Raw genomic sequence first — 16,836 nt, 5'->3', positions numbered from 1 at the left:
GCAACATTTCGGCGGTGAGAAAGAGAGTGAAGACAGTTAGTCAGAGGAGGGGAGTTGATGAGACGAAGAGCTTTCGATTCCACCCTATCAAGCAAAGCTGTGTGACTGGAACCCCCCCAAACATGCGAAGAATACTCCATACAGGGACGGATAAGACCCTCATACAGAGTAAGCAGTTGGAGGGACGAGAAAAACTGGCAGAGACGCCTCAGAACACCTAACTTCATAGAAGCTGTTTTAGCAAGAGATGAGATGTGAAGTTTCCAGTTAAGATTATGAGCAAAGGACAGACCAAGGATATTCATTGTGGAAGAGGAAGACAGTTGAGTGTCATTGAAGAAGAGGGGATAGTTGTCTGGAAGGTTGTGTCGAGTTGATAGATGGAGGAATTGAGTTTTTGAGGCATTGAAAACTACTAGATTTTCTCTGCCCCAATCGGAAATTTTAGAAAGATCGGAAGTCAGGCGTTCCGTGGCGTCCCCGCGTGATCTGTTAATTTCCTGAAGGGTTGGACATTTCTGAAAGAACATGGAAAGATGTAGGGTGGTATCATCAGCATAGGAGTGGATAGGGCAAGAAGTTTGGTTAAGAAGGTCATTAATGAATAATAGAAAGAGAGTGGGTGACAGGACAGAACCCTGAGGAACACCACTATTAATAGGTTTAGGAGAAGAACAGTAGCCGTCTACCATAGCAGCAATAGAGCGGTCGGAAAGGAAACTTGAGATAAAGTTGCAGAGAGAAGGATAGAAGCCATAAGAGGGCAGTTTTGAAATCAAAGCTTTATGCCAGACTCTATCAAAAGCTTTTGATATGTCTAACGCAACAGCAAAAGTTTCACCGAAATCTCTAAAAGAGGATGACCAAGACTCAGTAAGGAAAGCCAGAAGATCACCAGTAGAGCGACCTTGACGGAAGCCATACTGGCGATCAGACAGAAGATTGTGAAGTGACAGATGTTTGAGAATCTTCTTATTCAGGATAGATTCAAAAACTTTAGACAAGCAAGAGATTATAGCTATAGGACGGTAGTTTGAGGGGTTAGAACGGTCACCCTTTTTAGGAACAGGCTGAATGTAGGCGAACTTCCAGTAGGAAGGAAAGGTAGAAGTCGATAGACAAAGTTGGAAGAGTTTGGCTAGGCAAGATGCAAGCACAGAAGCACAGTTTTTGAGAACAATAGGAGGGACCCCATCAGGATCATAAGCCTTCCGAGGGTTTAGGCCAGCAAGGGCATGGAAAACATCATTACGAAGAATTTTGATTGTAGACATGAAATAGTCAGAGGGAGGAGGAGAGGAGGACAAGCCCAGAATCGTCCAAGGTGGAGTTGTGAGCAAAGGTTTGAGAAAAGAGTTCAGCTTTAGAGACAGAAGAGATGGCAGTGGTGCCATCAGGATGAAATAAAGGAGGGAAAGATGAAGAAGTGAAGTTATTTGAGATGTTTTTGGCTAGATGCCAGAAGTCACGAGGAGAGTTTGAGTTTGAAAGATTTTGACATTTCCTATTTATGAAAGAGTGTTTGGCAAGTTGAAGAACAGCCTTGGCATGATTCCGGGCAGAGATATAAAGTGCATGAGATTCAGGAGATAGAAGGCTCAAGAACCTTTTCTGGGCAACCTCTCTATCATGTATAGCACGAGAATAGGCTGAGTTAAACCAAGGTTTAGAAGGTTTAGGTTGAGAAAAAGAATGAAAACAAGATGCCCAAAAGCCAAGGATTTGAGACCTAATGCATTAACTAACGTTGGGTATAAACTAATGATGTCAATCATAAGAGATAGCTTAGAAGATCATATAACAAAGAACAGGTTAGAGAATGAAACGCAAGGAGGTTTCACAGAACGTAGTAGAATTGAAAACATTTTTGTTCTAAAATACTGCATACAAAAATCTTTCAAGATGAAAAAGACGTTGATTGTAACATCAATTGATTTTGCCAAGGCATATGATAGCATAAAGAGGGAGAAATTAATAGAAGTCCTGATGGAAACTAAAATAAACTCAAAATGTATTAATTTAATAGCCAATGTATATAACAATGATAAGACCAAAATTGACCTAGGAGAGGAAGAAAAGCTGGATATAGACATGACAAGCAGAATAAGGCAGGGATGCACAGTGTCTACCACTCTTTTCAAACTGATTACTTTTAAAATAATGCAACAAATAGAAGATTTAAACAAAGGCTACAGGGACGAGGAGTTTAATATAACATCGCTTTTCTTCGCTGACGATGGAATGTTGTTAACCAGCAGTGTGGAGGATACCAAACACGTAATAAAGAAAATGGAGGAGATAGGAAAAGAATTTGGGTTAGAAATAAACAAAGAGAAAAGTAGAATAATAATATTTAACATGAAGGTAAGACCAGAAAATATTGAAAATATAGAAATAAAAGATAGATTTAGATATTTAGGAATCACTATAAATGACAGCATTAATTGCTTCAAAGTGCAGAAGGAGGAAATGTTAACAGAGGCGAGAAAGCTGGCCAATATGACGAGGAGCGTAATAGCAAGAAGTTGCTCAAAACTACTCCTTGGAAAAACTTTTTGGAAGAGTGTGGCACTTCCCTTCATTTTATATGGAAGTAGCATTATAGACTTTAATGAAATGGAAATTAGTAAGCTGCAGAGGATAGAAAATGGGGTTTTCCGGCAAATTTTAGGAGCACCAAGCTATACACCTATAGCAACCGTGAGGGGGGAAGTTGGAGCATCTAGTGTGAGTTCAAGAGTGAGGGAAGGGCAGCTAAAATATCTAAGATATCTACTGGTGGAAGGAAAAAGACTTGGTGAGAAGGGTAGCAGAGGAGTTGGTGGAGAGTAGGCAAGGAGATGGATAAAAGAGTAGCACAGGAGCTAAAAGATCTGAGAGAATTAAGACTACTGAAAGGAAGCATACAAAATTAAACAAAGGAAAGTATATCAAGCATAATGAAAACTAAGGACACACAGGCATGGCGAGAATCATTAAATGATAAAACTAGTGTAACTCTGTACAAAGAACACAGGAAGGAGATTGGAGGGCAAGATGAGGTATACACTAATGACATAGCATCAGATATCCTATTTAAATGTAGAACAAACACCCTAAAATTAAATGATAGGAAAAGATTTTCAAATGAAAGCACAGACTGTTGGCTGTGTAGTGGTGACAACGAAAATTTAGCCCACTTCCTTCTCTGGTGCCCTGCCTATGCCACAGAAAGACAGATAAATAAAACATTACAACAGCCATACCAGGAAAATACTGAAAAAATAATAGGGGATCTGCTTTTTAATAATACAGACATACAAGAAACAAAAACAACTCTGCAAAAATTTTGGAATGTAAGACTAAAGAAGATCAAGGAAATAGAAGACGATAACAGAAACCAATAAGTGAAAGAAGAAAAGACACGAACAGCCAGAAAAATACATCAGGGAGAGCTGATACAAAGGCATCTCTCCTGACCTATAACTCAACTCAACTCAACAGTAGGAAAAGTATTTAGTGGAGTGCTGAATGAAAGATTGTGTAAATGGATTGAGCGAGCTGGAGTGTTAGGTGAGGAACAGAATGGTTTTCGTGTGGACAGGAGGGCTGAGGATAACTTGTTTGTGGTAAATGAAATGATTGAGAAAAAAAAGAAAGGAGGGAGGCAAACTGTATTTAGGTTTTTTGGATATAGAAAAAGCTTATGATAGGGTGGATAGAGAAATGTTAGTCAGAGTCTTAGGAAAGATTGGGTTGAGTGAAAAAATAATCAACATAGTGCATAGCATGTATGTTGACACCAAAGCTAAATACAGACTAGGAGATATAGAGACAGACTGGATGAAGAGTGAGAGAGGAGTTAGGCAAGGATGTATTCTGTCACCAACCCTTTTCAGTTTGTATACAGAAGAGTTAGTAGCCAGATTGAGAAGAATGAATGCAGGAGTAAGAGTGGGAAATGAGAAGATAGGTGTGCTCCTTTATGCAGATGATGTGGTGGTCATGAGTGAGTCAGCAGTTGAGTTGCAGAGAATGTTGGATGTTGTGGATGGATATGGGAGAGACTTTGGAGTTAGGTTTAGTAGTGAGAAAAGTAAGATGATGATAGGGAATAAGTCTGAGGATGAAAGCAATGCAGTATGGAAAATTGGAGAGAATGAGATGAATCAGGCACGAGAATATAAGTACTTGGGGATGTGGGTGAGTCCAAGTGGGTGTGAAAAGACAAAGAATGAAAAGTTAGGTTTAGTGAATCAGTGGGTAGGAGGATTGGGGAGTGCAGCAAGAATGAGAGCAAGCAAATATGATGTGCTGAGAGAGGTGTGGAAGAATGTGGCTGTGCCCAGCATAATGTATGGTATGAATGTGATTACATGGAATGAAAGTTAAATTGACAAGCTAGAAGTGGGACAGAATAGAATAGGTAGAATGGCATTGAATGCACCAAGGTACACAGTAGTAGAAGCTTTGAGAGGTGATATGGGATGGAGCAGTATAGTGCTCTTCAACCTTTTGTATTCATAGAAATTATTTCAATGCTTCTATGTGACATACTTTTATCTATATATAGTACTTTTGGAGCCTGTTTTGCCATAAAGAATTTCACTTGTATGCATTATGTAGAACAAAGTGACCAATAAATGATCTTATCTTATCTTATTTTAGGGAAAGACTAGTTAAAGCCACACTTATAGGTACAATGTTAATTTGGAAAGAATGGATGATGAAAGAATAGTAAGGAAGGTGTACCTGTGGAATGAAAGTGGGAGTCAGTGGAGGAAGAGGTGCATGAGAATGACAGAGAGGAGTGGATTACAAGTTGTATGGGGGATGAAAATGGTTGGGAGGAATCAAAATGAGCGTGAATGGATTGTGACAAGAGGAGGCAGAGTAGGAACTGAATGGGATGCGAGGAAATGGAAGAGTGAGATAGACAGAGAGGTGAAGTGGGTGGGACTGAATATTTTGAAGAATGAGATGGAACGAAAGAGTACTCTGGAATGGTACAAAAAAAAGGAAGCCTCAATTTATGAAAGGTGGTATGATGGCAGCCTGGGTGGTGATCTTCTCTTCCGAGCTAGGGCACAGTGTATTGATGTGAATGCAAGGAATTGTACAGGTTGCCTGAGTCCCGCAGCAAAGTGTGCCAGATGTGTGACATGGGGAGAACGAGATGGTGGAGCATGTCATGCTGGAGTGTGAAAAGTATGAGAGAGACAGGCATAAGATGATATAAGTGATTTTTAGTGAATTAGGGCATAATAGGGATGAAAGAGCAGAGAAGACAGGAAGGGAATGGATGGTGTTGCTGCTGGGACTGTGTAGAGAGACGAGTGAAAGGATGATGGAGGCTGCGAAGGAGTATCTGGAGAGAATGTGGCGAGCGAGGTGTAGGGATCATTAACGAAGAGAATACTATTTTTTTTTTTTTTTTATGTGGAACACCACAGGGTGGAGTCCTTAGTCCAATGCTTTTCAATGTTTTAATGGACAAAATTGCACGCTGTTCCTTTCCGCAGGGCACCCAGGTCCTCATCTATGCTGATGACATACTCCTCCAATGCCCCACACCCAGGATTCTCCAGGTTGCTTTGTCACAACTGGCAGCGTTGTGTGTCCAAATGGGACTAGTGATTAATGAATGTAAAACAAAATTTCAAGCTACAGGTAAGGTCTCTCAGCTGCCCACTGTAAATAACATTCCCATCCCTAGAGTTCACATACACAAGTACCTGGGTGTTCAGATGAACTTTAGGAAGTCTCTTCAAGCCGTCCACTATGTTCGAGACCTCTGTCTGCCACGGGTAGCATCACTTCAGCTGCTAGCCAACAGGGGCCTGGGGGCAGGCATTCTAGTCCTAAGAATGTTCTATATATCTGTCATACGGTCCCTTATTGATTATGCCGCCCCTGTTTTAATACAGTTTATTGCCACCCAACTCCTTCCCCTGGAGCTTGTACAGAATGAAGCCATGCGGATAATCTTGGGATGCCCCAGGACTGCACGGATTGAAGTCCTCAGAGCTGAACTGCACCTGCCGAGTATTATGTGTAGGGTACAGGAAATGACTTGTCCCACAATTAGTCGGATGGTATGCACGGGCTCTGACTCTCTAAAGGGATCACTGACACCCTGTATCATGGTCCTCGCACTCCTACAACACCATATCTCAGGAAGATCTTGGGAGTACTGACAAGTGTAGGTGTAGCTGAGGCTTGTATTAACATTTTTATGTCACCGCTACAACCTGCCTGGAACCCTCACCGTGTCAGTGTTGATATTCACTCTCTGCATCAACCCAAGAGGGACTGGCTCCCTCATGTGCTGCAAGACATGTTCATGACTAAATTGTCCAAGTACCCACACGTTCAGGCTATTCATGTTTATTGTGATGGGTCAGTCAATGGCAGCAGGTCTGGATGTGGGCTGTTCATCCGTGACTACATCTCTGCCAGTCTCTACACTGACACTGAGGTTTCCAGGCGGCTCCCTGCACCCATGTCTTCCACTAGAGCAGAACTGTATGCTGTTCTGGAGGCGCTCCACATTGTGGCACCTCTCCATAAGAATGTATATTTCTTTATTGACAGTCAGGCTGCATTGTACGCCCTTCAATCCACCTCCCCCATTGACTGTGATCTAGTTAATAAGTGTCTTGATCTCATCCACGCCCTAGAAGGTGCCGGTGCCACGGTCCATTTCACTTGGATACCCTCTCATGTAGGTATCCCGTTAAATGAAAAAGCAGACCACCTTGCTCAGTGTGCGCTACAAGATGACACAGTGGACCCTGGCACTGAGTACACTCTGGGTTATGTTAAGAGTAGCATTAAGGACTTTGTACATAGTAGCATTAGTGATCAGTTGGAGCTTTGTTGCCATAGGGGCAGTAGCACTAGTCTTCACTATGCACGTGTCTCCCAGAGCTGTGCTTACACCTACTGGAGACACACTGCATCACATGATAGGGTGGCAATGAGGCTCAGATTAGGCTACAAATACTTTTGGGAAGTCAGTGCTTCTCCTGGTGTGTGCTGTGTGCTGTACTCTGCCTCACAATATCATGCAATGTCCTCTCATTGCTAAATTTAGGCCACAAGGTCAACATGACTTGTATAGCCTCCTAGACTCAGCCACTCTCAGGGATATACTCAGGGAATATCCTCAGTTTGCTCCCAGACTGTAGGATGTTGAGGCAATAAGATGTGCAATATCTGTATTTATTTATTGAAATACTTGTATTCTTGTTATGTATACTGTCTATATATTCTTTATACTTTAACCTTAAGTCTTTGCCCAGTGGGTGGGTGGCAAGGTCCATCCTCCTCTTTTGCTGTATTTATTTATTAATTCAACAATAAATATATCAATCAATCAATCAATCAGGTGAAGAATAAGAAATTCAAATTCCCCGCTATGGAAGAAGTGGCCCCGCCCCGCCCCGCCCCGCGTAGCGAAGTAAACAAACAAGATGGCGTCGCGAAGGAGGACGTATTCCTCAGGCTCCGACGCCTCCGACAGATTTATCTCGATCAACGAACGGCCTGTGGACGACATCTCCCTAGAGTTCTTCTACAAGTCTCACACAATCACCTTGCTGATAGTGATCATCTCAGGCCTCATTTATTTCGCCTTCACCAGGTGAGTGTGTGGCGCGGCGCTCTGCTGCCTCATCTGCATGTGCTGCTGCTGCTGGGAACCGGTGTGTGTGTGTGTGTGTGTGTGAAGGAAGGTGGAGCCTTGCGGTAGACAACAAATAGTATAACTGAGTAGCTTAAGAACAGCGGGCGGTGATTGTATTTGTTAAGTTCGTCATGTGTAGTGTATTGTGTTGTCTTGTATTGCCACGTCTGGTGATGGTCCGGTGTAACTCCGTCGCCTTATTTTTCGACTGTTTCCTCCCACACCTTCACAAAATCCATTGTATAATGGGTACATTTTTACAATAACATTAACAGCTCACTTTAGGATGAAATAATATTTTTTCTGGAATATTTTGACCTGTTTTAAGTGTATATGCACTTCGTTTCCGTCGCAAATCCGGATTTTTTTTTTTATCCCCCCACCTCCCGATTCTTACGAAAACTAGATTTTGCGGTAAAACGAACCAACTTATTCTTGCTTATGTTAAATTTCGACTTATTTTGAATAAATATGCACTTTCTTTTCAATGCGTTTTTTTTTTTTTTTTTCCATCACCCCTCTCCTACCTCCGTCTGTTGTGGATTTACGAGTTTCCGGTAAACATTACTTACCTAAATCTAACCTTACCTTACCTTACCTTACTTTACCTTACCTTACCTTACCATACCTTACCTAACCTAACCTAACCTAACCTAACCTAACTTAAACCTGTGCAGATAATGTAAAATACGCCCGCCTTTCCTTCGCCATTGACATAACAGAGAGTTTAATCTTGAAAAAAGTTGATAGATGATAATTTGCGACGGGTATGTATGGGTTCAAATTGATCAGAAGAACAAGGTCTTTAAGATGAGAAGGCTAATGAAAGCTAACTTGCGGTTCATGCTAAAGTAAAATAATACCGTATAATGTACATACACGAATATTTTCCGTGGAGTAAATTATCAGAATCATCAGAAGTATGTGACGAGAATTGCTTGGAGCAGTCTGCAAGCCAAGTAACACAAACAACGTACTGCTCTGAACCTCTCATGTACCACTCACCACTGTACCGAAGACTGCTCTGCGGCAGAATGGTGAAGCGAGGCTCAGAGGGAAGCCAGGGGGAGGGGAGGCAGTTTCTCTTGTAGACTCTGGAACTCCCTGCCTGCTTCTGCATTTCCAACTTCCTATGACTTAATTTCAGTTGTGAGGGAGGTGTCAAGATATTTATTCCTTCATTTTGAGTAATTCTTTCAGACCTGCAAGGGCATTGGTAACTAAGTGGCCCTTTTTTTCTTTTTCCATTTTATGTTGCCTTTAGTCAGTTTCCCCTCTCTTACATAAAAAAAAATAAAAAAAAATAGATAAAATACCACACAAGACAGGATACTCAGCACCGTACATAATATATACAGATCCACAAGGCACCACAGAACTCACACTTTGCCACCACAACCTCACAGCCTATTCACAGACCTCTCACCACTTCACAGCACTTCACTGACTGTCACAGAGTGCTGCAGTGTCCTTGGCTAGTGGTGGAGTGGCTTTCTCTGTATCCCTCCAGGAGTGATATTTACACCCTCAGCCTGGCTGTGTTTGGCTCCGTAACAAAGCTTATCATTCCACCTAGTTTTCTTGCTTAGCTGGTGATGTCATCCCAATAACTATGCTATGCTGCTCACACACACACACACACACACACACACACACACACACACACACACACACACACACACACACACACACACACACACACACACACACACACACACAGAGAGAGAGGTGATGTCCCGCATCTTCTCTTACACAAGCTGACACAATGAGCTGTCAATGTGCACTGTAGCTTCATGACAGTATGAAAAATTTTATGTCGTGTCAGGAAACAAATCACTACTCTTGCAAATAAAAAAGAAAAATCACTACTGTGCTTTATATATTCTAACCTAACCTAACCTTTACTATCTTGCTGTACATAATCTGCTGTGTGTTTTGTTATTCTGATCATTAGCAAATTAACAAATTGCAACACAGCACTCGCAGGATACTTACCTGTCTTGTACATTGACTGTGGTGCTGACATGGGGCAGGCCTTGGGTTGGGGGATTGGGGGCCAGTGATGTCTGTGTGGGGTCTTCTTACTTATGTACAATGTTCAATATAGTACATATCTCACTTTAATGCTGAGTTGCATATTGCACACAATTCCACCTCATATATGAATGCAGTTCACCGTGTTGTATGTTAACCTGATGGGTTGATGTGACAATAGTTGCAGCCTGTAGGATGCTCTTCCATGCATCACTGATAGGTGAACCTTGACTGTAATCTGGGATAGCCAACCAAGTGAACTGTGACTCACTGTGGCCAAGATAACTCAACCTTGTTAATGCTTCTCTGGCTTTTGCACATGGCACTGGCCAGGCACATGTGCTACAGCCATCAGTTGGTCATTACCTAGTGTTTACTTTTGCTGTGCTCCTCATGTGTGTGTTTGTGTGTTTGTGTGTGGTGCAGGTGTAGGGGTTTGGGATGTGTGATGCAGTAAGTGGTGCTGATATACAAAAGAGACAGTGGTTGGATATCGAGTTGTTTCTATTTTCAGGGATGAGAATGTTAGTATTCAGTCCAACATCCAAGCGGGTTTGGTGGCCATGGTATTTTTTTTCCTCATCATCAGTATTATGGCCTTCCCCAATGGTCCATTCACCCGGCCTCACCCGGCCGTCTGGCGCATTGTGTTCGGCCTCTCCATCCTCTACATGCTGCTGCTGCTCTTCATCATATTCCAGGTGACAGCTTGCCATACTAACCAGCAGAAAGTTTGGGGAGCTTTGGCTCAAAGGATTCAAGGGATCTCTTATCTAGTACATATTCCTTTTCTTATAGCATGTGGATCAATTCTGTTAACTGGATACTGGTGGAGGTTATTTCATAGTGACTTGATCATGTCCACCATCATGCATTTAACATTTTCAATTGTGTCTCATGGAGTTAATTTTCAGCCTCTGTCTATTGTTTTGCAGCAGAATTGTAGAATTGTTTGCAGCTATTTTCCAATGCCTTCATTATCTTTACCATCTCAGTCGTGTTCTCTTTAGTTCTTTGGCTGGATAGAAAACCAAGCTTTGCTAGTGTCTTTTGAGAAGTAAATTTTCATCTCCTACCTTCCTAGGTTTTCTCTTGATACTTGTAGAATAATTCATCCTTCACTCCTGACTTGTGCACACCACCAGGCTTGGATCATGCACTTCATTAGCATTCAGCATGGGTATTTCCTTGTTCATGTAGGTGAAGCTGTTCACTGTGTGCAGTTATACAGTATATTGTTCTTTGTTGTATGGCACACTGATGTTTCACTAACAAAAGGGCTAACAAATTGAAGGATTTGCAAAGTTTCTCACATTTATTAGGTAATAGTGCAAGAAGCTGTATTCTCACACTTTTCCAAATTCTTCTTCTTCTTCTTCTTCTTCTTCTTCTTCTTCTTCTTCTTCTTCTTCTTCTTCTTCTTCTTCTTCTTCTTCTTCTTCTTCTTCTTCTTCTTCTTCTTCTTCTTCTTCTTCTTCTCCTCCTCCTCCTCCTCCTCCTCCTCCTCCTCCTCCTCCTCCTCCTCCTCCTCCTCCTCCTCCTCCTCCTCCTCCTCCTCCTCCTCCTCCTCCTCCTCTTCTTCTTCTTTTTCTTCTTCATCTTTCTCTTCTTCTTCTTCTTTTCATCTTTTCTTCCTTTCCTGTAGCTAATGTGGACTTTAAAGACAGTATGTATAGTGCTAATTGAGTTGTGAAGACTGAGCAAGGTACACCAGTCAGAAGTCACTGATGTGAGCTTCTCATGTTGTCCTTTGTCCTTCATTGACTCGACAGATTCTTGTAAAATCAGTGTTATTTGCTGATACTCGGTGGGTGACATGCATTTATTTTTCCATTTGTTGTGGGAAGAGCTTAAATGGTATAAGACTCTACCTGTTTGTGTTATTATAGACCTGTACTATTTGATTTTCTATTTTCCTTTTGATCCTTGTTTGTCTGTTGGTTTCAGTCACTGAAATAATAAATGACTTTGTCCCAAGCACTGAAGGAACCTGACCAAGGCACAGGCACTCCATCTTAGCCTCTAACCAGCCTTTCCTCCACAGGATTACCGAACAGTGAGGAGCATGTTTGAGTGGCTCTTCCCAGAACTCACCAATTTCACCATTGACATGGATAAGGTGAGGTCTTTCATTGTCATGAGTCACTTTTTTTTGGTTCAGTGTGTGCTTGTGATGAAGTGTGCATATGTGTGTGTTCTAATTGATTGATTTTTTATTAAATGTTTCAGTACTAACATTATTTTTTTACGAGTATTGATTCTTTAAGAAGTTTTATTTGTAAGTTTTCAGTAATGAAGCTATTGTTTTCATAGTGAAAGGATGTAGACTATAGAAGACTTGTAACTTTTCAGTAGTGATAAACTGCATTCCTGTGTGTAATTCAAGCTACTACATTTACTGTTCAAATTGCAGTGTTTGTTTTCACTAGTATGGACAGGATGTTATCAAAATGATTGTTTGTGCTTGCTTATTTGCCTCCAGGGTGAGTGGGGTGAGAAGTGTGATGACCTGAGTCTGTCCAGGCTGTGGGAAAGCATTGACTTCTTCTGCTTCGCTCATTTCACCGGCTGGGCCATGAAGACCCTGCTGGTTCGCCACTATGGCATCCTGTGGACCATATCTGTCATGTGGGAGATCACTGAGGTAGGGACCCAATTGGTCTTGTCTCATTAAAAACTTGCTCATGTATTTTTATCTTGCTTAGACCTTTTTTTTTCTCTCTCTCTCTCTCTCTCTCTCTCTCTCTCTCTCTCTCTCTCTCTCTCTCTCTCTCTCTCTCTCTCTCTCTCCCCCTCCATTGATTGATACACTGTACATGCATCCACCATTGAATGCAACCCAAGTTTCTATAATTATTTTGCTATGAAATTAAGATACTTAAGTCCTTCCTTTCTCATCCCACATGCATGTTTGCCTAACTGATTTGTGTATGGATTGCTGAAGAAGTGGAAGGGATATCTAGACTCATCCCCTACCACCTCCCCCTACTGTCCCCAGATTGCATTCTCCCACCTGCTGCCCAACTTCATTGAGTGTTGGTGGGACGCAATCATCCTGGATGTTCTGCTGTGTAATGGTTTTGGCATCTGGTTTGGTATGCAGGTCTGCCACCTGATGGAGATGAGATATTACAACTGGGAGAGCATCAAGTTAGTGATACTTGTATTATCTCTGTGCCAATAATAGTAATTCAGGATCTGTCTTTAGCTGTATAGCAGGTCTGGAAAACATGAATGATAATAAATTTAGATGTAACTTGAAGCTCTTAAGATGCAGTATGTTGTTCAGTGGATTTCATTTGAAAATACAATATTTTTGTGAGAGAAGCTTCCACTGCACCTCTGACCTGTTAAACAAATGTTTATTATACTTTTCTGAAGATACACTGAAGAAGTGAAGCAAACTAAAGTTGGGCATTTAAGACAAAGCATCACACCATGACATTCTTGCATACACTGCCACCATGGCCATTGTAAGAGAGTATTGATTAATGTGATTGTGAATTCATTCACAGATAGAATAATTAAGCTGACCAGTACATGTTTCTGTATTTGCCATGCAGGATAACCTAAGAGGATAAGGAGTGGCCCTGACAGATAGTTGCTCTTTTATTTCTTCATATGCAATGCTAAAAATGTATATCTGTTACATGTGCCTTCAAAGATTAATGACTGAAAGTGTAAGATGATTCAGTAACACGGACCAGGAACATCCTCATTGGCAGCATAGAGAATGTGAATGTACAATAAAATCTTGGTTTACAAATGCCATAGATCATGAATAAAATTGTTCAAAAACTAGTTTTATAGACAAACTAGCTTGGTTCATGAACGATGCTCTGGGATGCAAACAAACATTAACTACAACTCATGGAATCTCATGCTCAGTTGTGCTTTGCCTTGCTTGAGTAAACACTGTTCATTAAATTGCCATGTTCAAAAGTAAATGGTTTTGGTTCACAAATTGTATCGTGGAATAGATTATGTTCATGAACTGAAGTTCCACTAAATTCCATCATATTTCCTTGTATTTATTTTACTTTCAGGATATTATAACAAAGATATTTTATTTGTATTTGAGGAATATTGATCAAGTGCAGTTTTTCCTAAGTGTTTTTTCAGCTTGGTTGTCTGGTGTAGTTGGACAAGGTCTTTATGTAGATTGGATGACTGTATCATTTAGGGCCCATATTGAGTACAGGATCTCAGTAGCCACTTCCCTTCATTTCCAGAGACATCCAGACCACAACAGGGAAGCTGAAGCGTGCCGTGCTGCAGTTCACGCCTGAGTCTTGGACAGCCATGCGCTGGCTGGACCCGGCCTGCACCTACATGCGCTTCCTGGCTGTTTCGCAGTTGGTGGTATTTTGGCAGCTGTCTGAACTTAATACATTTTTCCTGAAGCACATCTTCCAAATGCCACCCAGTCACCCCTTGGTGTTTATCAGAATCTTTCTTCTTGGTGCCATGTCTGCACCTACAATAAGGTAATATTGTGTTGTAATTATGTTAATGCTCATCTTTTATCTATACAGCTGGCTGATTTGTACACCCTAGAACACAGCATGGTGATGGAATTTTATTCATTACAGAAGTAGTTTGATACCACTGCTATAAAAGATAGTGAATCGCTCAACATATGTGCACCTATAGTGGAGAGCGTATGAGCCTAATACAAAGTTGCATTGCAGGCAGTTCTATAGCTATGTGACTGATCCACGCTGCAAACGAGTGGGCACTCAGTGCTGGGTGTATGGACTCTGTATGTGTATTGAGTCACTTATTTGCATCAAGTTTGGAGCTGATATCTTTCAACACACCCAGATCCGTTACATCATCCTGTGGATCCTGGTGCAGGCTGCAATGTCTGTCATGTGTGTGTACGTCTGTGTCACCTATCACCGCTGGCAGCGGCGCCGCCAAGTTAAAAAAGTTAGTGTGTCATTTTTCTTGATTCAACTGTTCAATTCTTCTCTAGTTTATTACCCTAATCATCATGTTGAAACTTTCGTACATATTTGCCTATGTCTGTCTCCTTCACTAAGGGCAGCTGCTCAGGTGGCATGGTTTGTGGTAACTTTTATACATCATTCATAGCTACTTGATTTGAAAAGATCCACTAATGTATGAAAATATCTGACATCTCTCAATCATTGTTGACTTTGCATCAACTTGCAGGACGACTCTGTGGATGACGAGACCGAGGTGGAAGAAAAGGTGAACTCGTATATCCAGTCGTTGCCGCGCAAAACAGTGACTCTTAGCACCCCAGAGGATGAAGACAGTGATGATGAGGGAGAGGATGCAGCCTCCAAGGTCCCTCGTCGCCGCAAGAACCACCACCATCTTCGACGTGGCAATAGGTTAGATCAATGATGGCACTTCACTGCTCCCTCTCCTCAAATTTAGCCCAAGCATTTGAGGTTTTAGGGTGCATCATCTCTTTAATTTTATTTATTTATTTGTTGAGTATTATCAATGTAGGTGTACCTGCGCTGTTGGTGTGGAAGTACTATCATGGAATGAGTCAGCGACTACAAGCCTGATCAAAATATGTGGATTGCTGGTGAACCAAGTGGAGCATTTTGACAAAACTCTGAAAGTGTTTCTCTCTCTCTCTCTCTCTCTCTCTCTCTCTCTCTCTCTCTCTCTCTCTCTCTCTCTCTCTCTCTCTCTCTCTCCTCCCCATCCAGAAAGAGAATAATTAAGGCCCGTTGAACCTACACCAACTTTCTCTTCTCCCTCAATAATATCAACTTGTTTTAATGTCAGTTCATTAAGTTATGATTAGTGGTTGATGTTTTTATCTACATTAGGAAAATTAGATCAAATAACAGAAAATAGAATATATTTTTTCGAATGAGGTGGGCTTGTGACCTGAGTATTGACATATGCTCTCTCTCTCTCTCTCTCTCTCTCTCTCTCTCTCTCTCTCTCTCTCTCTCTCTCTCTCTCCCATAATGGGGAAGGCTGGCTGGTTGATCTGCAGGCGACTATGGTGAAGTGTACACACACACACACACACACACACACACACACACACACACACACACACACACACACACATGATAGATCTATATATAGATCGATAAGTAGATCAATAAACAAACATAAATATATAGATGGATAGATAAATAGATAGAAAAGAAGTGATAGATGGATAGACAGATAATTTTTGATACATGTTTGGTCAGGATCGTTGGGTGAACTTGAGACACCACACATGCTCATTCTTGTGGGCAACTGAGAAGTCAATGAGTTTGTTTATGGTAGCTGGAGAAGGGCAAATTATGGTTTATTTCTCTCTCTCTCTCTCTCTCTCTCTCTCTCTCTCTCTCTCTCTCTCTCTCTCTCTCTCTCTCTCTCTCTCTCTCTCTCTCTCTCTCTCTCAACTTTGAAGTCTCTAGGAAGAGGAAGTTGTTGTCTATGCGACGGGGGTGTCCTTTGGGACCATGGGTGGGTTATATTTTACCTGCAGATTAAGGGATTATTTTTCCTGCTACAAGGGAAACTTTTAAATTGTTCAGTATATTTCATTTATTTTCACATAAAATCTGTAGTTGCCAGCTCATTCAGTGATAGTATCCGTTCTGTCAGTGTGGGTGTACCTGTGCTGTCAGTGTGGGTTTACCTGTGCCATCAGTGTGGGTGTACCTGTGCTGTCACCCAAACCATATTCTGGACTAATCACATTGCAGAAGCAATAATGTCTGCAAGTACAATCACACAAAAGTGTGTAAATATAGAAAAAGTGGTTATGATGCTTTAACAGTCTGTAGACACTGTTGCATTTGTTTTAAATGCTTCATATTTTAATTCATCCAGAAAGTCACATGCTGCATGGTCTCTCCGGGGTGAAATTGCTTATTTTATGATTTATCTATTGTAACTTTCATTCATATTTTTCAAGAATCGCAAGAAATGTTAAGAAGTTAGTTCAAGCTCTTGGCCAAGAAAATACTTAGTTACTTTAAATTATATCAAGTGCATTGGACTAATTTGGAGATAGAAGTGATTGCTTTATATTCCAAACGTCATGGGAGTGATAAATCACATTTTAGGGACAGAATGAATTTTGAGGGAATGAATAGTTGTATGCTAAATCAGCATTGCCTTATTGTTTTACTGACAGACAT

General features: G+C 41.3%; 1 protein-coding gene across 3 annotated transcripts in view; it reads left to right on the top strand.

The window, feature by feature from the left end:
* The first annotated feature begins 7,449 nt into the window (after nucleotides 1-7,449).
* LOC123500069 (phosphatidylserine synthase-like) overlaps nucleotides 7,450-16,836 on the top strand; it is an 18,570-nt gene continuing 9,183 nt past the window's right edge. For all 3 annotated transcript variants that reach the window (XM_045248710.1, XM_045248708.1, XM_045248709.1), the window contains exons 1-8: nucleotides 7,450-7,624; nucleotides 10,215-10,401; nucleotides 11,745-11,819; nucleotides 12,183-12,344; nucleotides 12,699-12,850; nucleotides 13,933-14,187; nucleotides 14,392-14,632; nucleotides 14,879-15,063. In XM_045248710.1, the coding sequence (XP_045104645.1) occupies nucleotides 7,455-7,624; nucleotides 10,215-10,401; nucleotides 11,745-11,819; nucleotides 12,183-12,344; nucleotides 12,699-12,850; nucleotides 13,933-14,187; nucleotides 14,392-14,632; nucleotides 14,879-15,063 (1,427 nt within the window). In that variant the 5' untranslated portion in view covers nucleotides 7,450-7,454. The remainder of the gene's footprint in view (nucleotides 7,625-10,214; nucleotides 10,402-11,744; nucleotides 11,820-12,182; nucleotides 12,345-12,698; nucleotides 12,851-13,932; nucleotides 14,188-14,391; nucleotides 14,633-14,878; nucleotides 15,064-16,836) is intronic.

The sequence above is a fragment of the Portunus trituberculatus genome, chromosome 50, assembly GCF_017591435.1.
Source record: "Portunus trituberculatus isolate SZX2019 chromosome 50, ASM1759143v1, whole genome shotgun sequence".
NCBI classification, from domain to species: domain Eukaryota; kingdom Metazoa; phylum Arthropoda; class Malacostraca; order Decapoda; family Portunidae; genus Portunus; species Portunus trituberculatus.
Note: the sequence above shows the minus strand (reverse complement) of the source record. Positions and strands in the feature narration are given on the sequence as shown.